The 26,960-nt window shown below is 36.1% G+C and overlaps 2 protein-coding genes across 4 annotated transcripts in view; one reads left to right on the plus strand and one right to left on the minus strand.

Moving 5' to 3' along the window:
- LOC136033596 (elongator complex protein 4-like) overlaps nucleotides 1-26,960 on the minus strand; it is a 142,896-nt gene that overhangs the window by 53,773 nt on the left and 62,163 nt on the right. The window lies entirely within an intron of this gene.
- Nucleotides 1-26,960, plus strand: part of LOC136033597 (carbonic anhydrase-like) — an 82,070-nt gene that overhangs the window by 15,127 nt on the left and 39,983 nt on the right. For 2 of the 3 annotated variants that reach the window (XM_065714375.1, XM_065714377.1), the window contains 3 exons: nucleotides 7,084-7,174; nucleotides 16,147-16,197; nucleotides 18,801-18,965. In XM_065714375.1, the coding sequence (XP_065570447.1) occupies nucleotides 7,123-7,174; nucleotides 16,147-16,197; nucleotides 18,801-18,965 (268 nt within the window). In that variant the 5' untranslated portion in view covers nucleotides 7,084-7,122. Of the gene's footprint in view, nucleotides 1-3,029; nucleotides 3,086-7,083; nucleotides 7,175-16,146; nucleotides 16,198-18,800; nucleotides 18,966-26,960 lie in introns of those variants that run through there. The other variant, XM_065714376.1, reaches the window with a different exon arrangement.

A 26,960-nucleotide genomic window follows, 5' to 3' on the forward strand; every position in this document is an offset into this window, starting at 1 on the left:
AATACAGAAGTTTGTTACGTAAGCCGATTTGTGAGTTACGTATATCTTTTACTAATAATAACATTCGTAAAAAATTAAAAGTTCCAGTTGCCTTTTTAAGTAACCAAAAAATCGGAGGGCAACTAGGCCTCCTACCCCGCTACTTTTTTTTTCTCAAAATCATTCGATCAAATCAATGAGAAAGCCATTTAGCAAAAAAAAAAAAAAAAATGCAAATTTCGTTTTAATTCATCTGAGGAGAGCCAAAATCAAAACATGCATTGATTCAAAAACATTCAGAAATTAAATAAGAAAAAAACAAGTTTTTTTAACTGAAAGTAAGGGGCGACATTAAAACTTAAAACGAACAGAATTCAGTTCGTATATGAAAGGGGCTGCCTCGTCATCAACGTTCCGCTCTTTATGCTAAAGTTTTTACTATTTTAAAAAGTAGAATTAAGAGAAAGAGTCAAACTTTAGCGTAAAGAGTGGGGCGTTGATGAGGAGGCAGCCCCTTTCATATACGAAGTAATTTCTGTTCGTTTTAATTTTTAATGTCACTTCTTACTTTCAGTTAAGAAAACTTGTTTTTTTTTGTTTAATTTCATTAAGATCCGATCACCCGTTCGTAAGTTAAAAATACCTCATTTTTCTAATTTTTCCGAATTAACCGTCCCCCCACTCCTCCCAGATGGTCGAATCGGGGAAACGACTATTTTTAATTTAGTCTGGTCTGGTTCCTAATACGCCCGCCAAATTTCATCGTCCTAGCTTATCTGGAAGTGCCCAAACTAGCAAAACCAGGACAGACCATCAGAATTTGCGATCGCTATATGGTACTTGGTATATACCAAGTGCCATAAAAAGACAATTCAAATAAAATTCTCAAATTTGTGAAAAATCTATTTTTCGAGGGAGGGATTTTCCGAGGGAGGGATTTTCCGCAGGGGGGAGATATTTTCTGCGTTTTTTCCCAAGGGATTATGTTCTGGGGAGTATTTTCAGTGGAGGAGGGGTATTTCCCAGGGGGTATTTTCCGTAGAGAGGGGGTACTTTCCTGGGGGGAGGTAAACGCGTAGAACCACGCAATAGATACCCAAAGAAATTTGAGCATCCCTTAGATTTGCAATATTATTGGCATTAATATATTTTCTTGTAATGCAGCATATAATATTTACCACCTTTTCTTATGAAAAAAAATATTACTAAACAAGAATTTAATCCAGTGAATTAAAAAAAAAGATAAGTATAGTGATTATTTCACTCCATCATAGAGATGAAAAAGCGGACATAGATCAAATTCGCAAAATTTTGCGATAAAGTTCCGCCGTTAAGCTACAGTTGCACTATTTTGAAATGGAGGAAATTGCAGAAACTAGTGAAAATCCTGTGTCTGCAAATTTTTTTTCATGTTTGTGAGCTGCATAAATAACAAGATGTCAAGGACAAATCGGCTTTCAATTTGTCATTCCTTTAAACTTTAAACTGCCTTTTTTCAAATTTTAACACAAAATGACACTGGTTACGAGTTTCAAAACAGAAAATTTGCCTCACAATATTATCATCACAGTTACACAATCACAATCACAGATATTGCCTCACAAAACATTGGTAAAAATAACCAGCAAGCCGATGAAACTGTCTTTTCTATGTCACTGAAAAAATTATCGTATTTTTTCTGTTTTTTTATCATTGGTCAAAGTATATTTGTATCCGTTGAGAAGACATCATAGTATTTCTTTATTTCTGTTATTGCGAAAAGTATCATTCTTTTTAACTGTCCTCACCACAAGTGCTATTGTTTTTTTTCCAGTCCTGAGACCCATTATATTTATATTTAGAACCATCAAACTGGGGGCACCACTTGGGAGGACTGGTAGTGGAGATTGCCATCCTCCTAGATTTCTTGCCATCCCCAACCTTGGATTAAGAAAATTCATTTTTATTATGCGTTAGCCTGTGTGATCTTGGTGCGTGTTAACCCTTTTTGGTATTTTTATTGAAAAACATCAGAAAAAATTGTTTTCCTAGATTAAAAAAAAAACATTTTTGCATCTTTACTGAAAAAAATAAATTCTTGTTCCCCCTAACTTTTCGTGAATTGGCAAACTTGCATTGATTGTCTTTTTGATGTCTGTGAAAATGAATTCTAGTGAAAAATATATATGGGAAATATATATTCTAGACGCTGTACCGCTCCTATAGAATTTTTTTTCAAAATCAACTACAAACCACCACTCCTACAAAACTCTTTACGAAGTTTATTCAATGGAGTAAAGGGGAATTTAAACAAAACAAAAAAAAATTGTTTCACAGTTTATACACCGCATATCAAACAAACTGACTCGTGATATTTTCTTATAATTGCATAATCATGAAAAACTATCGCTCTAATGAAAACACAAACCCACCTCAACAAAACAGGAATAGGAGCAGAAAAGTCCTAAGTAGCCTGCAGAAAATAAAAGATCTATATATAAGGCTCTCAATATTCTTTCAGTGCCCATGAAATCAATGGATTTTAGTCAGGGCCACATCCAGGTTTTTCTGTCGAGAGGGGAAGGGGTTGTAAAATGAATTTTAGGGGGCGTTACTAAAAAAAAATAAAAACGTATTAAAAATGTGTTTATGTTCATTTTTGTTACGTTTTTACGAGTCGGAAAGACATTTCAGGGGGAGGTCAAACTCCCTACTCCCCTGGATACGGCCTTGATTTCAATTTTCAATTTTAATTCTTTGAAAAAAAAACCAGCAAGTTCTGCTTGACTAAAGCGCTAGTTTTTTAGAATTATATAGTTGCGTACGTTAAAACAATGGAATCGTTTACTGGAGAAAATACTATAGCAAAAGCTTGTATAGAGAGCATAAAAATTGGCACACTAAATAAGTTCTTCTCATACTTCAATTAAAAAAAAAATTCTTTATCAATGCAAAGCAACAGAGCTACCGTTTCACCCGTTCATCAAGCTTATCCAGCTATTACAAAAAACATGTGACCAACCGAGCGAAAATTAACATCAGTTACTTAATTCAGATAAACCAGTACTTTTCGCCGTGCCGGGGTTTCTACAATTAGTTTATTATCACCGGATAAAACATACCCAAGGTAATTTATCAGTGTTGTCGAGCATTAACATTTTTATTTAGTTTGGTTTTTGGCAAATTTCACAAAATTTATTCGTTTTGCAGTCAAACCTTCTGGCGCATTCAGATAATTTTCAATGTAGGGTTGCCAACCCAGGGTATTAAAAAACCTGTTTTTCAGAATTTTATTTTTCTAAATGCCCCCTCCTAGACTTTGAAAAATATATTTTATTTGGGGTCTCCAGTAAAAAAAAAAAGAAAGTACAAACTTACGCTAAAGTTTGACTCTTTACCACAATTCTGCTTTTTAAAACAATTAAAAGCTTTAGCATAAAGAGCAAGGGATTGCGGAGGGGACAACCCATTTCATATACGGAGTAATATCTGTTCGTTTTAAGTTTTAATGTCGCTCTTTATTTTCAGTTAGAAAAACTAGTTTTTTTATGTAATGTATACAAAGTAGCTGTCTTCCGGATACGTTAATATGATAAAGGAGAAACTTGTTTCCCCAACTTAGTTGTTTGAATTTGAATTTTCCAAATACAGTACCTGAATAGTTTCAGTTAGTGGCGTCAATTCATGAAAACTTGGGCAGGGGGTAAAAATATTTGTCAATATTTGAAGGAGGTATGATTATCATTTTTCGATGAAAACACCAAAAAAAGATACTTTTCTATGAAGGTACCCCCGAAAATGTGTTTTTCAAAATCTAGGGAGGATAAAGTATATAGAGGACACAGACACCTTACCCAGGCTTAGGTTTATCAATAGGCCCCCTAGGCCCAGACTTAGAGGTGCACAATGCCAGGGGGCGCAATAAATCATCACTGAGTGATTTTTTCTTAACAAAAACTGAACTGGTGCAATCTATAGTCGAAGTGTCAAGTGTACTCCGTGGCCACGCTGTCTATTCACAGAGAAGTGATTTTAAAACAACCCAAGAATTCTGTTGCCACTTATAAACTCTCAGATGTCTCCCAAGAATGGCAGCTGAGAGTTCGGTATTTCCTCTCTCTTTCAATACTTCTGGCTCATCAGTTGTGTTCTGTTCAGTGCTTCCACTATCCCCGACTTTTTGGAGATTTACCCGAAAATATCCTAAAAACGAAAAGGTAAAAACACTTGGGCCTAGAAGCGTCGAAGCTTTAAAACCGGCCTTGGCCCTACCCCTCCCCCCGCCCAATTTACGGCATTAGTTTATTTTTTGACTAGTTGATTATTTTCAAATTCTGGAATAATTCTAAGCTCAGTTCCAGTAGATAGTAAAACTTAGAGTATGGGAGTATTAAATACGCTTATAAGGAGGGAGAATGAATACCCGCTTTTCTCAGTAGGAGCCTACCGAAATGTCTGGTGTCATAAAAAAGGAAATTGAGTCTAATATATTCCTGCTTAGTGAAATCAAAGTAAATTTACAATAACTACCAAAGAGCATTGGTCAGGGGCGGATCTAGAAGAAAATCTTGGCGGGGGGGTGAATCGGACCAAGGACGCCAATATGATTGGAGATGGGTAGCAAATTGTCAAGTTTATTTTAAAAAAGATTAAAAAAGAACGGAATATGGGTGCTAAAAGTGTCTTGGGGGAGGGTCACCCCCTCCGACCCCATGGATATGTTCCTGGCCTAAATTGCTTTTAACTCTTTCATTCATCAATTTCAACCAAATTAGCTATATAGTTAAAATAAATAGATAGATAGATTTATCACACGAAAATCCTATTGGGCCATTCGCTATTTCATTGGTCACAAAACTAAAATTAAGGATTTTTTGAGTGAGGAGGGGGCAGGGTAAGTTCAAAAACTCCTCCTTAACATAAATTAATGTTGCAAGTTGCCTTGTTATACCCACATCATTGACGCCCAAAAACCGTACCCTAAATCGACGGGCTCTTAAGAAACAGAATAAAAAAAAATCTGCCAAAAAAAGAAAACACAATCTGAAGATGAAGATCTAACAAGCAAGTTTAATTATATGATTATTTTTTCCTGAAAACGAGGCTTATCTTATAATTTTGTGACGAAATGACTCGTAAACTGATCGTGCGAGCAGTTTCATGTCTGAATCTCTAACAGATCAAGAGCAAAATCTTGGGCGCGAGGGCCACTCCACCAAGGGCGCTAATGTGGCTCGAGGTGGGCACCAAATTGACAAGTTTATTTTAAAAAAGATTAAAACAAAGAAAAAAGAACGGAATAAGGGTGCCAGAAGCTTCCTGGGGGAGGGTCACCCCTCCGAACCCATGGATCTGTTCCTGACCTAAATTGCTTTTAACTCATTCATTCTTCTAATTTCAACCAAATTAGCTATGCAGTTAAAATGAATGGATAGACAGATTTATTCACACGAAAGCCCTATTGGGCCATTCGCTATTTAATTCGACACACAATTAAAATTAAGGATTTTTTTAGAGTCGAGGGGGTTTATTATTAGTCAAAACTTACCTTTCGATTTCTGGGTATTTTTGGATATTTCACCAAAATATCCGGAAATATCCTTCAATCCCCTTTCACGTTTAGCCATCAGTCTTCGTCTCTTATCCATTCTATGCTCCTGTCCAGATTTTTATTTTTGTCCTTTTTGAAATTTTAGCTACAAGGCTAATTTTCAATCTGTCATTGTGAATAGACAAATAGATATAACTTCCGGTGTTACCGAACGTTTATCGAATGTCTAATGCAAAGAAAAACTGATTCCTCTTCAACATGAATTTCCATGTTCGTAAAATAGGGAAAAGATAGCACCAACCAAAGATTTTTATGCCAATTTTGCAGATATATATTGAACCGGCTGAAGATAAGTAATTTTTGTTCGTTTTAAGTTAAAACTTTGCTCTTTAAGCTCATGGGAAAGCTTTGATTTATGTTGTTAATTGGGTAAACCAGCTAAGAGTAATTGATCAAATTGACAAGTTTACTTAAAAAAAGAATAAAAAAGAAAGGAATGCGAATGAGGGCGCCAGAAAAATCTTGGGAGGCCTGATTTTTAATCCCCCCCTGGCCCCCTGTGGATCTGCCCCTGGCATTGGTAACTTATGAGTATAAAGTGACGCTAGCATCAATAAAAACTACCAGCACAATCTAGTGTCTGGGACACATCGCATTTTTTCAAGCTTTGTAATCATATTTTCTTGCCAGGAACTGGAATCAGACACTTTTCTGCCCTAATTTTACCGACCATATTCATTAAATTAATTATTCTAATTATTGCACTGAAAAAATGCCAACTTCACACAATTTAGATGGCGTTGATAGTTTTTTTTTGTGTCGATACCAGTGCCAGTGTCCAGTCTTATAAGTTACCAATACTCTTAGATATCTACAATTTCCATTATGACTAGTATTGGGGATTTTCTATAATAAATAGGAGTTATTTTTATTGGGGATCCCCCCCTCAAAAGCAAAAAACAAACAAAAGTTTGCAGACAGTGTTCGATGACAATCTAAGGACAATTCCCGAAAATGTAGAAGATGTCAAAACGAATTTTTTAATTTAGGGTTGGGGGCCATGTTTTGTCCTTTTTTTTTCGATGAAAATACAAAAAAAAAGTATTTTTCTACGAAAAGACAAAGAAAATATTTTTTTAAATCTAATGGAGAAAAGAAAAACTTGACACTCCTGCAACAACCTTTGATTTTTTGTTAGAGCCAAATATCTTTTTATCTACTATCACCATTTCAATGAATTTTTGAAGTGCAATAAATATATTACTTTAATTTTAATCTTTTAGTTTCTTGACATATCATTGAGTGTTTATAAAGAGCTTAACTGTATGCGTCATACAAGTTATTGCTAATACTACTTAAGACAGTATTAATTACTGATAAAATATAAAAAGGCTGATAAAACCTGTTAATGCAATTACAGTATAAATACTAGTAAAAACGAAACAATAAGCGTTTAGAAAAGTCTGATAAAAGGTCAAATTTGATAATCAAGCAAAAAAATTTTATTGCATAATTATTGCTCAGTCTCTAGAGTGATTGTGATCCGGTAATACCAAGACGCTTTTTCCTTTTAGGATTTCAAAGTTTTGAATTAGCAATTCGAAACTAGAAAAATGGCTTACTGGGCAGCAGGTTTCATTATGGTTTTCCTCTTTCTTATTAAAGGTAAGTTTTTTCAAGTAATTAGATTTAGTATCTATACATAATGCGTCTTTAGAAATAAATATCAAGTATTTATAGAGACATTCCCACGAATTCCTATTCTTTTCTAGAATAATACCAGGAGACCAAGCTTCGCTCGATGAAAAGAACTATAATCTTTTTGAAATTTAGCTTCATTTTATTTTATATGCTGTAGACAGTAAAACTATTAGGGTGTTGGATGTCTAGGTATTTGTGGAAGGAAAATGTTTTTCCAAGATTAATTAAGGCCCTAAATGAATTTTCTCAAAGTCGTGACCTATTTAAATCGATTTCGTTACGACAGAAAACAAACAATTATATTTTTACGAGCAATCGTATTAAATGAAAGATAATCACCGAGCGAAGCATACTCCTGGTAAGCAAATTATTAATTTAATTTTATGCCACACATTTATTGTAAAGCTATTAAGAATCCAGAAGTTACCTCACGGTTATAAAGTCGTGAAGGAATCTGAATTACTTCACGGGTATCAAGCCAAAATGTTTTCTCTAAAACCTCGGAATCCTCTGATTTTTCAACGAAGAAATTATGGAATTAGAATTATATTAGAAATTAGAATTATAAACTACTTCTACTTATGCCCAAGGTTTTTAACCTGCAGGGGGTCTCTAGTTTCAGTCAGCGGAATGTTTATGAAAATGTTATGGGGGTTAGGAAGGGGAAGCGAATTTTTCCAAAATCGCGACCTACCTAGATCGCCTTTTCCCACCGGAAAATGGTAGTATGCCGATCTTTGTAAAAACGATATTGCCGTTTTCAAGAAAATATTTAGAGATACAGCTATTGATCGTTAACAAGATATATTTGACAACAGTCTATGGGCTCTTTTAGAGGAAACACTATAACAAAATAAAAAGCAATAGCCTGTCATTTGATTTCCTAATCAAAACTATTTCGAAATATAATCGTAGCTACCGTAACAGTGCTCCCCTCCCTTCCAAATGGGGCCAGATATAGTACTAGGCTATTAAAAAAACTTCAACAAAGGAGTATCATAATAAAAATCTCATTTTGTAATGTGCCGAAATAGTATACCTGTCAACGAACAGATCCGTGGTATTTTCAGGGCCGGATTTAAAGCGCAACTGATAAGCCAAAAGTACCCATGAGCCGAAAGTACTCTCAGCAGGCACGTACGCAGGAGGGGAGGCCCAAAGCCTTCGAAACAGTGGATATAAAATAGCACTTTTTTTTATTCAGTGATGCAAAAAGCACGTATATCGGAAAATACAGATTAACTTTAATCTGTAGTATTGTAGCGGATGGGGGGAAGAAGTCAGAAGCCTCAAAAGTACGTTTTAGGCTCAGGTTATGTTCATAGCGATTTAGAACCAGTGATTAATCTATTATATCCCACTGAAAAGGGAAATTTTAGGGTTAACAGTTCAATATGGGTGCTGTGGGGGGTTGTTCTTCTATTGCAAAAACGTAGATTTTAATGAAAAATGATAGTTTCCAAAATTGATCCATTAAAAGTTTTACTTTATCCTGAAAAGGGGGGATAACGGCCCTAATATAAGGGATAATTCTATTTTGCTGTGGAAAGCAAACTCTCTTTACAAAAAAATAACAGTACAATTGCTAATTACTTCAAAGAAGGTAAAAATTTAGACAGAAAATGGGTTAATAATTGGGCAGTGACTTGACCAGGTAATTGCATGCTGTAAAATCCCCCCAAAAAGGCTTCACAAATGTATCTAGATTCTTAATAAGTGTCCTACTTTTGCCAAAAATCCCAAGAAACCATTGGGAAATTAAACATTTCACGAAATTTCTGGGGGGGGCGGGCCCGAAGCCCCCCCCCCCTGCGTACGTGCCATACTCTCAGCTACAATTCCTGGGAGACATCTGACAGTTTATAAGTAGCCACGAATACCTGGTGTTATTTAAAATCACTTTTCTGTGAATAGGCAGCATGGCGGCGGAGTGCATCTGGCAATTTGACGTTAGATCACGTCAGTCGAATTGTGTTTAAATAAAAGAAACATTTATTGCACCTCTAGCATTGTGCGCCCCATTTCCTGGGTCTATTGGTAAATCCTGGACTTGGTATTTTAAGCAATGAAAAATAACAGATAAATTTGCTATTTAGGGCTATATGTGGCACCATTACGGGGGTGGGATTCATTATTACCATAACGGCCATTATGATTGGAAACAGTGTTGAATGGGGGAATCGAATAGTATTTTGTTATTATTGTGTGTCGCTTATAAGAGACTAGACCATAATATTTTTTAAAGTCAACACCCAGCGCATCAATTTACCATAAATTCAACAGGTCAAAAATAAATCTTAAAGTCTTTTAATTCTCTAAATAAAAAATAATCTTAATCTCTTACTCTCAATTCAGCTAAAATACGTTTTTGTATAAACTTATATGATTAATAACCACTGTCATGCCCAGAGGCATGGCGAAAGCCGTTTGATAAGCTGCTCTCAATGGGAAGATCAGTAGGGCAATGTATGTTGAATCACACTTTTATTTTCCTGACATACATTGCCTTGTTCATACTCCCTCTGAGAATAGCTTAAGGTCCATTCTCAATGAGATTTAACTATACCGAGAATTAGCTCCTGCTATTTTGATCAAATCAGGATTTTTCCAAAAATTTTATCAGTCAATCCGAAAAGTATAGGAAAAATCGGATTGGGTTAAATTACCACTAGCTAAATTTTGCTGTTGGCAAAATCTCATGGTTTTAACGGTTCTAGGCGTCTCCCCCCCCTCCGGCTATTACAACCATGGGAAATACCCCCGCGCAGTTTTAAGTCAGAAAACAATTATTTTTCATAATATGTAGAATAACTGTACCTAATATATTTTGCATGCAGACCTGCTATACTTTACCCCCCTCCCAATGTGCAAATCTACAGCCCAAATTTGTTTCATAAGTAACGAAGAAACTAACGAAAAAAAAAACGCTTTGTTCTCGAGTTTTACATAGCGTAAACTTGAGTGAGTGGCGCATAACACACAAGTGCCAAAATTCCTTCCCCTACGGAAAAAAAAACTAAATTCAAATTAAATTCACAAATTTGGAAAACCTTACGGGAGGGTGTTTTCTGGGGGCATTTTCCGCGAGGGGGTATTTTTGTCGGGGGGGGGAAGGTTTTTTCCGGGGGGTGTATTTTCTGTGGGGGGATCCCCACCCCCTAATTGTCGTCACTGATTGAAAAGCAAAAAACTGCTCTACTTCTCATTGCAAATTGATTTTGGAATTCAGTTACAGTAATTTGAAACGAACTTGGCGAAACTTTTTGGAAAACTGATTAAGCCTGTATTCTATGAATCAGAACGCAGCAGAGACTGGTTGAACCTATTTCCCGTCATCTTTTTTGGAAGATTTGAATTGTTTCCAAAATGTGTTAAAACAGCCCTTTTGTCGCTCGTAAAAATGATCGGAAAATAAGTTTTTGAAAACAAATGGCTTTTGCCTTATATCCTAGATGACTAAAGAAAAAACGCACATTTCAGAAATAACTAGCTCGAACCAGTTGCGGGTAAATGACGAAAAAAAAACCAGACGCATCTTTTTTGGGAGCTTTCTTTATGTATCTTAACTTATTAACTTAACTTATGTATCTTTTAACTTTCTTTATGTTACCTAACCTGATGCTTTCACGCTTTGTATTAGCCTGGTCTCTTACTTCAGGAAATTACTTAGTAATATGATACTTTTTAGACTAAGAGATGCTGTCAACAAAGTTTTAAGAGAAGAACAGTGCGGTTTTTGAAAAAGTAGAGGATATGTCGACCAAATTTTCCCTCTTAGGTTAATGCTTGTGATGTGCCTTTGCATTTGATTCTGTTGGTAGACGAGCTTTAGCGAAGGTCTTATCATTGTATAGTATACCAAAAAAATACATTAAAGTGATTAGTGCGAGTGCTTAAATTATTGCCTAAATTTATTATTATTATTGCTTAAAGTGTACGAGAATAACAGTCTGCAGTTAAGATAGGAGATGAGGTTAGCAGCTAGTTTCGTATTAAATCTGAGCAAAGTGAATGAACTTAAGGAGGTTTTGCGAGTTCAGGGTTTTATAATAGGTTTAAAAATCAATGTTAAGAAGACTAAGTCGCTAAGTCTAGAAATAAGTGAAGATGTGACGTTAGGTAACGTAAAGATTGATCAACTTGAAAGCTTCACTTACCTTGGTAGTATTATTAGTAAAGACGGCGGGAGCAGTTAAGATGTTAAAAGTAGAATAGCTAAGGCTCAGGGTGTTTTTTCACAGTTGAAAAAAGTTTGGAAGAATAGGACGATAAGTCCGGGAACCAGGATTAGAATACTGGAGGCAACAGTAATGACAGTGGTCAAATATAGTTCTGAAGCATAGGTGCTTCGAAAAACGGACAAAGATTTGCTAGAATGTTTCCCAGCAAAAATTGCCTACGGATTGTTTTGGGTACTCGGCTGACTGACCGTATTTCAAACATAGGCTGTAGGAAAAGTATGGCTCAATTCCTCATTCTAGGGGTATACTGAGAGAAAGGTATGAGATGGCTGGAGAACGTTTTGCTGATGAAGGATGTCAGATTGCCGAAGATTGTCCTTTTCGGTCAACCGTCTAGGACTAAACGAAAAGTAGGACATCTGCGGTTGGGGTAGGAGGATTTCGTAAAGAAAGGTTTGACAGAAATAGGAACTTCCTGGGAGGGTGTAAAGAGAAGCTTTGAATAGATTAGGATGGAGGCGGAGTTTGCTTAGCTATATTGGCCACAGGAAACTTCCTGGGAGGGTGTAAAGAGAGAAGCTTTGAACAGATTAAGATGGAGGAGGAATTTGCGTAGCTATATTGGCCACAGGCGGCTTGGTGCTACGGGGAGTTGTTAGTAGTAGTGGTATGTATTTCGCTGCTCAATATTGAAATTGTAACTTTTGAGAAGAATATATAACATGGAATCAAAAGTCTCTTTTTAAAGTAACTAAAAGTCTCTTTTTCCGCCTAACCAAAATTATAACCAAAATCCCAGCGTGGTAGCCCACAAAAGTGGCTTACTTGTTATTTATTGGGTTGTTGTTCCGGTCATGCGTGAATGCATCCAAACAGTAGCGATTGTGAGAAAAAAAATCGGTGGCTATAGCTATGGGGAGGCAGGTTGGACGCACGTATTCTAATTAATTTGGACACTGTTAAAATACATTTGCAAATTCTGGAAATAGAAACTGATATTCAATAATAGTAAGTATAATGAGACTATAAATTAAATGCAATATTATGCATGGTTTTATATCGGACAAGTTGATGTTGGAAGAATTTTTGATAATGAGGTAACATCCCTTATAAATGTATCAAGATTTCACCCCCCCCCCCTAGAAAAAATGCGTTAAAAATCAAGCTCAGGTGAAAGAAACCTGTCAATCCCCAACCTATCCTGAATCCACCCCATGTTCGAATAGTATTTCCAAGGAAACTAATAATAAAGGGGAAATCAAAAGCAAATTAGCCATTTATAATTGTTTTAGGTTGTAAACTTCCTTCTCGGAAAATTCTTGGCAAAGGAGGAAATAAGCAATTAAGATATAATCAAATATCTCCGAACTCAACGACGCTTTAATTTTCTGATAAGCTTGGACAGCTAGAGATGTTTTTAAGAGACAGGTCTGGGGAACGAAGACCATGGAACTGAGAGAGAGAGCCCAATTCATCTGTGAGAGAAAATGCACCCACTTTAAAAGCTAAGCTAAACGAAGGGAAATGAAAAATTTTAATTTCCTCTATTTTCATACTAAACAAGCTAATTATCTAAACAAAAGCTTGATTATTTTACCTAAGGGAGTAAAGAGTGAAGCTTTAAATGAAAAGGAAAGGAGCATGCATAGTTGCGTTGGCCTCAGGTGGTTTGATTCTGTTATGCGTTGTTAGTAGTAGTAGAATCTTATCTGGTTTATCACTTTTTTACTTTTAATTTACATTAGACTGAAGATTAAAAAAATTGAAACGTGCCAAAGGAGAACAAGGACAATGATCTCAATTTACGGACATGTAGGGTGGGGGGTGAATGTATTTTTAAAATCTAGGGGAGGGGTGCAATTTTGCTGTTGTTCAAAAGCTCACTGAAAATTCCCTCAGAGCCATTTTCAGGTATAATACAAAAAAGAAATGTTTTTCCAAATCTCGGGGGTTGGGGGATGTAATAAAGGGGTCAAATGCCACTCCAACAGAAACCACCAACAAACATGTTTTTCGTAAGTTTTTCACTAACCGTTTTTTACTTTTACTCTTTTTTAACTGTATTTAAATTTTTAATTTTATATTTTAATTACACCCAAATTAAGTGCGAAACGTAAATTGAAATAATCCTACTTTCAAATATTCTAATAATGTTGGAATTTCTGCAGTGTAAGTGGTAGCAACAGTTTAATTTTATATTTTAATTACACCCAAATTAAGTGCGAAACGTAAATTGAAATAATCCTACTTTCAAATATTCTAATAATGTTGGAATTTCTGCAGTGTCAGTGGTAGCAACAGTTTTTGTTCTTAATCCACTAACATTAAAGTACCAAGAACAGCGAAAGTGAAGTTTGATTGCTTGAATAGGCTTCATGGGACAACACCGATGAAAATATGACACTGCCCTAAAAAAATCCATTATTCCACAGCAAACAAAAGAAAAATCTTAGAAAGTCTTGGTTTATGAATTGAGCTAAGATGGGCCAAAAGAGTAAAAATGCTTTCGATCACATGGCATTAGTAATACAAATGCTGAAAAATACGCGAATTGTTTTGGGTATCGGACTGACTGACCATATCTCAAACAGTAGGCTGCACAAAAAGTGTGGTTCAATCCCACTTTCTAGGGCTATAGGTAAGAAAGGGCGAGATGGCTAGGGCACATTCTGTGGATGAAGAATGAAAGATTGCCGAAGATTGTCCTTTTTGGTCAACCGTCTAAAGCTAAACGAAAAGCAGGACGTCCTCGGCTGGGGCGAGAGTATATTGTAAGGGAAGATTTAAGGGGAACGGGAACTTCCTGCGTGGTGTAAAGAGGAAGGCTTTGAATAGATTGGGATGGAGGATGAAAGTCCGTAGCTGTTTTGGCCTCAGGTGACTTGGTACTGCAGTGAGTTGAAAAATATGTCTATTTAATTTATTATTCTCTTTCAAGTAGAGTTCGACATAATTTGCACTTTTTTGAATCTGTGCATAGTTTACATATTTTTTTACACTAACTTGCAAGCAGCTAATGGAAAACAGGAAAAGTAATTAAAAAGGGACAAGCAATTTGAGACGCATGATGTAGCCTAGTGCAAAAAAAGATCCTTTAATATGTTACGACTGGTTAAATCTTTAAACTACTTGTTAAGTTGCAACTTAACGGCAAAGACAGACGGCATCGCCTCATTTAGACAGAAATGATTTTATGATGCTGTAATTTTGATTTTTTGGTTTTTTAAAGTGAAAGTCGGATTTTTTTTTGTCACCCTGTCTTGTGTCGAATTTTATCTGAGCTTGGCTTTTATATTTATTTTTCATAAAAGGATGACAATTTTTCTCTCTACTCTTTTGGTGTAGTGTTATTTTGTGTTCAGGTACAATTGACCTATGAATTTGACAAATCTTCCCAAATTAGAATTGGAATGTGTTTAATGCTAAATCTTAAATTCTGATCTAGTTCCAGCAGTTAAAATCAACGTTCTAATGGTATCAATGAGAATTTGGATTTCATAATCTTGGAAGAGATGATGTGCATCCAGGCTGTATCCAGGGTTTTGTTTTGGGGGAGCTATTTTATCAGAGAGGTGGGAGGGAACGCATCAAGTTTTTGTTTATATACATTTTGTTACGTTTTTACAAGTTGGAGTTTTTTTGGGGGGTGGGGGAGTGATTCCCGCCACTAGCCTCCCCTGGATGCGGCGTTGCGCACGTGAAAATAAAAATAATCAAAACCAAACCAAAAAAATAGAGGTCAAAGTTCATGGTGATTATGCCTAGTTGTAGAGACTATAGATAACCAAAAAATGACAAAATCAATTGAATAAATCAATCAAAGATTGACTGACGAATCTGAACCACCTAAGCAAGAACTGGCGGTCTTAAATCTTGCTGCTTTGAGACAAAAAAAAAAAAAAAAAAAAAAAAAAAAAAAAAAAAAAAAAAAAAAAAAAAACATGCAGCATCAATATTTTCTCAAATCATAAGTTTCGTCAATATTCCGCCCCGAGCTTGCTGGCTTGAGAAATTACGGATCAAAGCATAGCGTTCTACTCAGCTGAATTCAGCGGATATCTGTTGCATAAATTTGATAAGACTAGAGGTAGCTTTGCCGTCAAACTATGAACATGGACTTAGAATATACAGTTCTTTTTTTTATTATTAATTACTTTTTCAAAGATAAATTATAAAAAAAAGTCCTTTATACAACTACAAATATACAAAAGATGATCTTTGGTTTAATGTCTCCTCCTGTGTCATCCGAGGAAGTTAATTTTCCGTTCAGACAGTTAACTTATAGATAATACATGACAATCATACAAACCACACACCAAATACAACCCATTAATAAGTTGGGAAAAGCTTATTAACGCTGATAGCCTAAAACAATAAATAACGCTGACTGCGCTAATTTTTCTAGAGAGAGGAGGGAATGCTTGAAAGAATAGTGCAACCCATTAATCGGGCGTTAAAATAGCATTTCAATATGGGTAGGTTCTATTTATCTTAACTTTTGCACTGAAACCTAATTCATCGGCTTATTGTTTTTCCATTCAGTTTCTATCCTCTTGGCACCGATTTTAGTCAGCCACCTTAGGAAGGTCTTCTAAAAGTCAAGTTTATTTTTGGCTCTGTTTCATTCTAGCTGCAAAACATGTAAGCTTGATAAAATTATTGATAATTTCTATTGCAAGGTTCATTATGTATAGCTTGCTCTTTTTATTTCTATTTTACTATTTTGTAAACGAAATAAAATTTCTTTCATTTCAGTGACATTTGCGGATGTGCACGGGATCAGTTGGGGCTACACTGGTGACAACGGTGAGTGATTTGCGCAAATACATAGTAATCAAAATGAAATAGAAGACCAATACAGAACAGGGTCAATACCGCTAGAAATAATAGCACATGGCTATTGAACATTTAGAGTGTTTGTCATTAAAGTAGAACTGAAGGGTGGCCCTTTTGAAAAATTCTGTTTACATCACCTGGAAAGTTTAGCTTGGGAAGGCAGTATCTGGAAAATTGTGTGGCCCAAGAAGGTGTGATATAGGGAAATTGTGTCTAACGTAGAACGGAGTGTGTCTTGCGCGGTGGAACAAGTGTTGTTCCGTGGTATACATTCAACAATAAAGAGTAGGTTTCCCCTAAAGTACACCAAGCTATTTAAAGGTTTGGATGTGCAAACCCCTTCTTCATCCACACCACCACCTCGTGGTCGCAGAAACTTCGGAGTGTGCTAATTAGATCAGAAACTGAAAGTTCTATACTTTCGTTTTAAATCAAAACTGATTGGAGACCAACCAACCTTGGGGGTGGTATATTCCGGTGGGGTGGGTATTTTCCGAGGGGGTTCTGCTCGGAGATATTTTCTGGGAGAGGGTATTTTTGTCCAGTGGTGGTATTTCTTGGGCGGGGAGGGTATTTTCTGTGGGGAGTTATTTTTGGGGAAGGGGGATATTTTCCATGTTTGTGGGGGTTTTTTGTGGAGGGGGGAATAAACATTGACCACCGAAAAAACAGGAAACCAACAGCCAAAACGGGAATTTTAAGGTTTATGTCATGGCTGAGACAAGGGATTTTGCGAAAAGCTTGCAGTTGTAACATGTACTAAAGGGACAACACACTTATGTAATTAGATTTATTAGTCTCAGATGCGTCCATTCACCAAGCTATAATTTTGATAATACTTAAAATGTTTTGGAGAAGGATCTAAACTTGTTTAAAAATAGGAAAATTGTCCTTTTTACAACAATTTTCGGCCCATATTTTACGCATTTTCAATACAGAAACAATTACCACAAAATTTCTAAAATTTAATTCAGTAGCTTGATAAAGCTAAATTTTAGCTGTGGAATGAAAGCAAAATTGTCAGGTTTCGTTGATGTATTAAAAAGGTATAAAAGTAGAGAAATAACATACCCAAAATTACGCAGGTAATATAAAGGTTTATTAGAATACCAAGCACATCAAATAATTCGTGGTAACGAGCTGTAAGTAAGGAGTGATGCTGCTCAATAGTAGCCGAAACTCTAAGAAACAGAGTGTTGATAACAATAGTTACATCAAAAGAACCGAATTTCGGTACTTATTTAAAAATGTAAAATTCATCAAATTTAATAGTAGCCTACCCATCAAAAGTTACGAGCCTGAGGAAATTTGCCCAATTTTAGAAAAGGGGGGACACACCCCCAAAATGATCGATCAATCTTAATGAAAATCACTCCATGTGATTCAGGATACCAGAGTACCTTACTGTAGAGGTTTGAAACTCCTATGTAGAAGAAAGTGGAACTTTGCATTTTTTGTCAGAAGAAAAATCACGGATGCGTGTCTTTTTGTTTTTGTTTTTTTTCCGAGGGTAATCATATCGAAACGATGATCGTAGAAGATCGGGAGATGGCTCATTTGATCGAAGACCAATTGTTCTAGTGCCTCTATGAAGGAAGGGGATTCTCCGTGGAGGGGGAGCCGGATTTCTCAGCATTATTTGAAAAAGGATAAAAAATTAAATTGAAAAAACTAGTTTTCCCCCTGAAGTTAAGGAGCAACATTAAACCTTAAAGCGAGAGGAAATTGTTACGTAAATGAGGGGGGCTACCCCCTCGTCAATACCTCAGTCTTTACGCTAAAGTTTTTTAAGTACTTCTAAAAGAGCTATTTATTCTAATTAAACAGCCTTTATGATTCAGGAGTCATTCTTAAAGTATTAGGACAAAATTTGAACTTTAGCGTAAAGAAGAAGGTATTGACGAGGGGGTAATCCCTTTCATGTCAGTAGTAATTTTCTGTTCGTTTTGAGTTTTAGTGTTGCTGCTTACTTTCGGTTGAAAAAACTTGTTTCTTTTATTGAATAGATGTTAGGCGTTATTGGCTATCGTTAAGCCCATGTGCCAGTGAGAAAGATCCTTTAGGCCCGTACCCCCCCCTCGTCTTTCAAAAATTCTTAATCTTAATCGTACATTAATTGCTTATTGTTGCCTTATTCTAAATTGATCCCCTCCTTAGTTCCCCCCTTCGATATTAATCAGTATATACCGGCCTAGCCTAGTTAAGCATACGTGTTATAACCGCGTTTTAAAAGTACTCTGCATTTAGCATTGAATCAGTTACCATTGTCTAATACAGAGTGTAGCTACCATCACAGTCTAAAAAAAACTACACTTTAAAAAAACTACAATCCTTTAACTACAACTTAAAAAGAACTACAACCCTTGTGCGCACTGTTTACATACTATTTACTGCTATTCTTCAAGGTTAGTTGTTCCCAGAGTTTTTTTGGCAGTATATGTTGTATTTATATATTATGTAGTGGCTGTATTAGTAGAATCTAATTTGTGGATTAGAATGTTGTTACCCCACTTATCAGTCTTTTAAACCCTGCTTACCGTTTCGTTTACCTCAAAAATTATGTTTTTTTTCAGGACCGGATCATTGGTCCAGTGTTGATCCCCAATGTGGTGGGTCAGAGCAATCACCTATAGATATTATACCATCGGAAGCAGTGCCAGAAAGGTTTCAGCCAATTTTTTTGGTCAATTACGATGCGAGGCCAAAACGAATAACGATGAAAAATAACGGACATACTGGTGAGTTCACTTTAAATGTAGGTTCTGACAGGAATCGAATTTCACTTCGGCATCCGAATTCGAAGTCCATCCAATGAAATATGTCTTCTGATGAAGAAATTTTTGGCTTGCTTCTGCAACGGATTAAATAAAAAAAAACTAATCTTTATAGCTGAAAGTAAGGAGCAACATTAAAACTTAAAACGAACGGAAATGAGCTAAAGCTTTCAATTGTTTTAAAAAGTAGAATTGTGGCAAAGAGTCAAACTTTAGCGTAAAGAGCGAGGGATTGCGGAGGGGACAACCCATTTCATATACGGAGTAATTTCTATTCGTTTTAAGTTTTAATGTCGCTCCTTACTTTCAGCTAAAAAAATTATTTTTTTTTTTATTTAATTTCTGAACGTTTTAGAATTAATGCATGTTTGGTTTTGGCTCTCCGCACATAAATTATTAAAATGAAATTTGTACATTAATTCTTTTTTGGCTAAATGGCTTTCTCTTAGTTTTGATCAGACAATTTTGAGAAATAAGGGGTGGAGAAGGAGGCCTAGTTGCCCTCCAATTTTTTGGTTACTTAAAAAGGCAACTAGAACTTTTAATTTTTAACGAACGTTTTTATTAGTAAAAAATATACGTAACTTAAGAATTAACTTACGTAACAAACTTTCATAAGCTTATATTTTTATTATGTATACGAGGGGGTTTGTACCCTCGTTAATACCTCGCTCTTTACACTAAATCGTAAGTTTTGTCCCAATTCTTTAAGAATGACCCCTGAATAAGAAAGGCCGTAGAATAAATAGTTGAAATTACTAAAAATACTTTAGCATAAAGAGCGAGGTATTTATCTCCTCCTAAATACCTCACTCTTTATGCTAAAGTATTATTAGAACCCCTCGTATGCGTAATAATCTCTGTTCGTTTTAAGTTTCAATGCTACTCCTTCCTTTCATTTGAAAAAAGTTTTCATGTTTATTTTTCATTGTTTTCATATAGTAATGCTAGAAAATCCTGCGCCCTTTTCATTGAATTTTTCTTCCCCCCATGACAGATTCCTCCAAGGAAAGATCCTCCAAAATAGCCCCCTCTCCTCAGCCCCACCCCCAAACAAAATAAAATCCCCCTGAAAACGTCTGTACACTTCCCAATAACCATTACTATATGTAAACACTTGTCAAAGTTTGTAACTTGCAGCCCCTCCCCCAGGGATTGTGGGGGAGTAAGTCATCCCCAAAGACATAGTTATTATGGTTTTTAACTATGCTGAACAAAATGGCCATCTCAAAATTTTGATCCGTTGACTTTGGGAAAAAAATGAGCGTGGGAGGGGGCCTAGATGCCCTCCATTTTTTGTTCACTTAAAAAGGGCACTAGAACTTTTCATTTCCGTTAGAATGAGCCCTCTTGTGACATTCTAGGACCACTTGGTCGATACGATGTCCCCTGGGGAAAAAAAAAAAAAAATAAACACGCACCCGTGATTTGTCTTCTGGCAAAAAATACGAAATTCCACATTTTTGTAGAAAGGAGCTTGAAACTTCTACAGTAGGTTCTCTGATACGCTGAATCTGATGGTGTCATTTTCGTTAAGATCCTACGACTTTGAGGGGTTGTTTCCGCCTATTTTCATAAATAAGGCAAATTTTCTCAGGCTCGTAACTTTTGATGGGTAAGACTAAACTTGATGAAACTTATATATTTAAAATCAGCATTAAAATGCGATTCTTTTGATGTAGCTATTGATATCAAAAATTCAATTTTTCAATTTTTATTTCAATTTTTTAGAGTTTTGGTTACTATTGAGCCGGGTCGCTCCTTACTACAGTTCGTTACCACGAACTGTTTGATCAAAGAGCTACGAAAACTTGTAAGAGTGAAAACTAGCGCCAGGGCTAGTGTTGAAAAAGATAATTGCCAACCTCATCTAAAGTTTGGTGATATTATTCCTTCGCTTTAACCTATCCTGAACTAGTACATTCTTATCTTTTAAGGTACTTCTAAATGTAGTGAAGGCATAGAAAACATAATCCTGTCATCAGTGAGTCTAGCAGATTAAAGTTATTTAGCCTACTTAGCCTTCCAAGATTTTACCTACCTAATCTGGGCCTACTTTGTGAAAACTGGATTTTGACTTAAATAGCTCCAGAAAAAAACACTTTTTTTCATCACTGAAAGAGAAAGCTCAGATTGAATCCAAAACTATTGTAAATTACTTGCAGTGATTATGCGATATTATTTTAAATTTTTTACATCTTTAATCAATTCACCAGACACTAAACTAGTAGTGACGCTTGCATGTCAATCCCTGTCTTCCCACGTACATTTGCCGAAGATCCAGCTCACATAAGTTCCTTATTCTCTTTACATCGGGCCAGAGTTAGAGAATTCATCTCATAGGCCGGGAAAATTATAAAGCTTCCTGTTGACTCATTCATAAAAGTTTGCCATTCTCACTATTTCTATGTATGCATTTAAAATAACTGTTAAAATCAAATACCTACTTTTTTATTTGTTTAAATTGTCCAGGATTATTGTCAGAGAATTCCGCTTTGAAACATATACAATATTTTATCTTCGCATGACGATGTCCCCTCCCCCTGGAAAAGAAAAAAAAATATAAAAGGATGTTTATCAACAGGGCAAAATGACAAATAATACAACCTATTTCAAGGTAAAAAGTTAAGTCCTGGTAGCATTCCCACCCCTGAAACAATTTATGGTTGCGTTTCTGATCAGTTATATCTTAGCTCCAGGGACGTACACAAGGGGAAGGGGCTCATCCCCCCTCCGAAATCATCAGCTTTTGTGAATTTCCGGGTATTTCTTACTTAAATTGTAGAATTATTTATTTTTATTATTGTTCTTCGTCTCCTAGAAACTTTTTATTATTGCCACCCCCCACCTAAAAATCATACGCTCGTGCCTGCTTAGCTCAAAACTTATCCCAAAAAGTGTACTAATTCTTTGCTAATGGCTATTGTACGGGCTTTGCCGGAAGCTATTGCTTCAGAAGGAATTGAATATTAATGGTATTGCTTCTACGTTTCATAATATTTTAAGCTTCCTTTAAAAACTTTGACTACAAAGCAATTTGATTAGAAAGTCAGTTAATGAAGCATGTTCATGTTTCCACAAAAACATAGTTTAAGATTGTATTGACCCGTAGCGAATGTTCATTTAAGTCATTTTTTGTTACCAAGGACTCTCCGTGTCAGCATTTTTTTTTACCCCTTTTCTAGCATAATACGACCTCATACCCTCGTTAGAATTGAATATATATATTTCTTTTTTGCGGAAATACTACTTTATATAATAGCCTACTACTTTGACACATTTCGTCTGAAATTATACTTTACACTAAATTTCAAGATTTGTCAAATGGTTTTTCAAAATTGGATACCCTAGTAGGGTTTCCATTGCAGAAAGTGATATAGATAACCTGATATGGAAAAAAGTGATATAGAAAAAGTGACAAGTACAGACAGGTAAAGAGAAAACGCTGTGAGGGGGAAGGGATCAGAGTTATTACATATAAAATTTACCGAAAAAAATCAAACAGGGTATTTTGTCTATTAGCGTGGTCTACTAGCATTTTCAAATTTGGTGAAATAAGTTGAATTAGAATACTTTCCCGGACGATTCAAATGTATTTTGTCTTGATAATGTCTACTTTGTTTGACAATGACTTTATTTAACGAATGAACCAAAAGCTGATTTCTCTCCTATTGAGGCTCTGAGAGCAGTCAGCCTACTCTAGGCACTTAACTTTAAGTGCAAATTAAATATAACAATAAACAAGTTATTTTTAACTGCAAGTAAAGACCGAAATTAAAACTTAAAACGAACAGAAACTATTCTGTATATGAAAGGGGTTGTCCCCTCCTCAATACCCCACTCTTTACGCTAAAGTTTGACTCTTTCTCGCAACTCTACTTTTTAAAACAATAAAAAACTTAAGCGTTAAGAGAGAAAATTTTGCGCCCCCTTCATGGAAATTCTCTTCGTGATAAATTCCTCAATGGAAAGATCGTCCCATGTAGCCACCTCTCACCGACCCCCCTCCCCTCCAACGCGAAAAAGTCCCCCTGAAAACGTCTGTACATTTCCCGATAACCATTAATTTACTTAAACAATGGTCAAAATTTGTAACTTGCAGCCCCTCCCCGGGAACTGTGGGGGATTAAGTCGTCCCAAAAGACAGAATTATTAGGTTTTTTGACTATGTTGAACAAAATGGCTATCTCAAAATTTTGATCCGGTGACTTTGGGAAAAAGTGAGCGTGGGAGGTGGCCTAGGTGCCCTCCAGTTTTTGGTCTCTTAAAGAGAGCACTAGAGCTTTCAGTTTCCGTAAGAATGAGCCCTCTCGTGATATTCTAGGACCATTGGATCGATACACTCACTGCTGGGAAAAAAACAACAAAAAACAAATAAATACGGATTCGTGATCTGTTTTCTGGCAAAAATACAAAATTCAACAATTTTGTAGATAGGAGCTTGAAACTTCTGCAGTAGGGTTCTCTAATACGCTGAATCTGATAGTGTGATTTTCGTTCAGATTGTATGACTTTTACAGGGTTTTTCCCCTATTTTCTAAAATAAGGCAAATTTTATCAGGTTCATATCTTTTCATGGGTAAGATTAGACCTGATGAAACTTATATATTTAAAATCAGTATAAAAGTGCAACTGTTTCGATGTAACTATTGGTATCAAAAATCCTTTTTTTTAGAGTTTCGGTTACCACAAACTGTTTGATTCAACTTCATTCAATTGATATAACACCCTATACCGAAATGTTAGTTTTATTTTCACCTCGAATTTTAAAATTTCCAATTTTATCAAAAACTTTTCATTTACATTTAGTTTCTCTTAAACTTATCTTTTCAATGCCACTTTCCTGACTTTATCTACTTAAAAGCTATCTAAAACGAAGGGAACATCTAATATGCTTGAATCCTTAGAATAATAAAATTTTAAATAAATTTATGGCCGTAGATTTTCATTCTCGCCAACATTTTCATTTAAGTAGGACACTTTTATGGGGCAATTTCAGACATGTGTTTCAAAAGAATTGCTCGCAATTCAAAAGAAAATAATAAGGAGCCATACTTCTGACTTCTAAAAGTCGTGTACACCAGGTTGGACATAACATATGTGGCAAAATTGTACCAAACTTGGTTTGAATGGTCCTAACGTACAGAGCTATCAATGGGGTGGGGGTGGGAGGGGAGGAACCCATGGATTCAAGCTCCCTTGGATTTCTTTGGCCCCTTTGATTTTTAGAAAAGAATATTTTAGGCATTTTAATTGATTGGTGTTATTATCAAAAGCGAAAAAAAGGCCTCTCTAGATATCTAAAAATACACTCTCTCCTAATTTTCCTTGAATTGTTGCCACCACTTACGGGGTATAGTGGTAAAAATGTACCACAAACTTATTGGAAAAAGTGACACTCCAGGATATGTACAAGAAGGTAGAGCATATGAACATCAAGGAGGCACACTCGTGCCTCTATAAAGAGGCGACACACGACAATGTTAAGCGATCTTCGGTTCCAGTGGTCGCAGACGGATGGGGAGGGATGCATTTCGTAGCCCGAGCTCCAACTAAGAAACCTGCAAAATTTCATCCCCCTCCAACTTTTTCTTCATGGGGAAAATCTGGCCGAAAGTTTCGACCTGTCAACCCAAGCCCCCCTTTAACGTTGTCCGATCGGGCTGAAATTCACAAGTTAAGGTCCCCTAGGGCCCAGGAGCTTATCCGCGAAATTTCAGCTTGATCCGATAACTCCTTCCCTGTTTTCCAGAAACCACGCATAGCCACTTAAAATTCATTTACTTTCTTTTTCGCCACGCCTACAGGTCACATCCGACATCGGATCTGGGTGTACGAAGACTCATTCGATGCGGAATTCTCCGAGTAAGTGCCCATGAAAGTTTCGTAGGAAAATCTTAACCCCCCGAAAGTTTCGACCCTCCAACCCCCCACCCCTTTTAACGTTGTCCAATCGGGCTGAAATTCACAAGTTAAGGTCCCCTACGACCCAGGAGCTTATCCGCGAAATTTCAGCTTGATCCAATAACTCCTTCCCTGTTTTCCAGAAACCACCCATTAGCTATTTAAATTAACGGATTTCTCTCCATAAGAGCCCATGTTAATTTGAAATTTTTAAAAGCTATTGAGAAGTTATATTAACACACATGCAAGTTATTAGCTCAGTTGGTAGAGCGTGAGACTTTTAATCCTCTGGTCAAGGGTTCAAGTCCCTTACGGGCGATTTTTTTTCACAACATCAAAAAAATTTTGATAACACCTGGACAGCTTATCATTTGAGAGATAACAGAATATTAGCTTCTTATGAGCAAAAGAAACATTTCGGTCATTCTATCTATTTTTTTTTCTATTTTATACAATGATTTAAAAGCGGGGGTGGGTTCCTCTCCTAATTCCTGTACGAGGAGTACAGGAACTATTAAATTACATCCACCATGGATTGTAGAAAAACGTACAGAATTAATATGAAAAAAAATTAAACCTGTACAAAAGAGTCTTTAAAAGCGGGGGGTTTGCCTCTCCTAATAGTCTTCTTATAGTCCTAATAGTCTAATAGTCCCATGTTAATTTTTGAAATTCTTAAAAGTTACGAATATCAACATTCAAGTACATCAAAATAATCAGCTCGGCACGGCGAGAATGACTGCAAGCATCATAAAAATCCAGCTCCATTCCAGAAAAATTTTTGATAACACCTGGACAGCTTATCATTTGAGAGATAACAGAATATTAGCTTCTTATGAGCAAAAGAAACATTTCGGTCATTCTATCTATTTTTTTTCTATTTTATACAATGATTTAAAAGCGGGGGGGGGCGGCAGCCACCCAAGTTCCTCTCCTAATTCCTGTACGAGGAGTACAGGAATTATTAAATTACATCCACCATGGATTGTAGAAAAACGTACAGAAATAATATGAAAAAAACTTCGTTTTCTTAAAGAGTTAAAGAGGCTGCGTCCCAAAGTCGAACCTTAAAACGTACAGGAATTAGAAGAGGCAGTTGGGGGGCTGCCGCCCCCCAAACCCCCAGCTTTTAAAGACTCTTTTGTACAGGTTTTTTGTTTTTTTGCTAACCCCCAGCTCTTGGCTTCGGAAAGGCCCTCTTTTAATTAACAAAAAATTGAAATGAATGAATAATGGAATAACTTCGAAAAATGTTAAACACAAGAGGACAGGAGAACCATTGCGCCGAAACTAGTAATTAGTAACAATGAAGTCCCCCCCAAAAAAAAAAACCTGTACAAAAGAGTCTTTAAAAGCTGGGGGTTTGGGGGGCGGCAGCCCCCCAACTGCCTCTTCTAATTCCTGTACGTTTTAAGGTTCGACTTTGGGACGCAGCCTCTTTAACTCTTTAAGAAAACGAAGTTTTTTTCATATTATTTGGAAAATAGATCCGGCTTGTCTTAAGAGAGAAAACTTTCCCATAACACTTCTCATGTCTGCAAATAATTCTTTTCAAACCAGTTCTGAATAGCTATTGCCAACTTTTTGTTTATTGGGAGTCACCCACTGTGGCAGGTTCAGGGGATGATTTTACGGGCACATACCCCTCCCTATCCCGGTCCGCAGAGGGTTGAAGATTGCGGAAATTACAGAGTTGAGGGCGAAAATACCCATGGGAGAGGCAAATTCTTATCAATACCTTCCAAACATCTAATCTGTATCCGCCCCTGGTCACCTGAAAAGCCTTCAAGCAAAATATTTCCTGGTATTTTATAAGATGAGGTAATACATTTATCTTAAGAAAGGGCAAAAAATGTCCTGAATCTTTTTTTTTATTTTCTTGTGTTTTGTAGATTGAAAGTCCTCTTTTTATCTCATCGCCTGGCTTTTCTCTATGAAATTATGACTACTGTTTCATATTGGTTTTTCAAACAGTTCGTGGTAACGAACTGTAGTAAGGAGCGACCCGGCTCAATAGTAAACGAAACTCGAAAAATCGGAATTTTGATGCTAAAA

The sequence above is a fragment of the Artemia franciscana genome, chromosome 12, assembly GCF_032884065.1.
Source record: "Artemia franciscana chromosome 12, ASM3288406v1, whole genome shotgun sequence".
Classification (NCBI taxonomy): Eukaryota; Metazoa; Arthropoda; class Branchiopoda; order Anostraca; family Artemiidae; genus Artemia; species Artemia franciscana.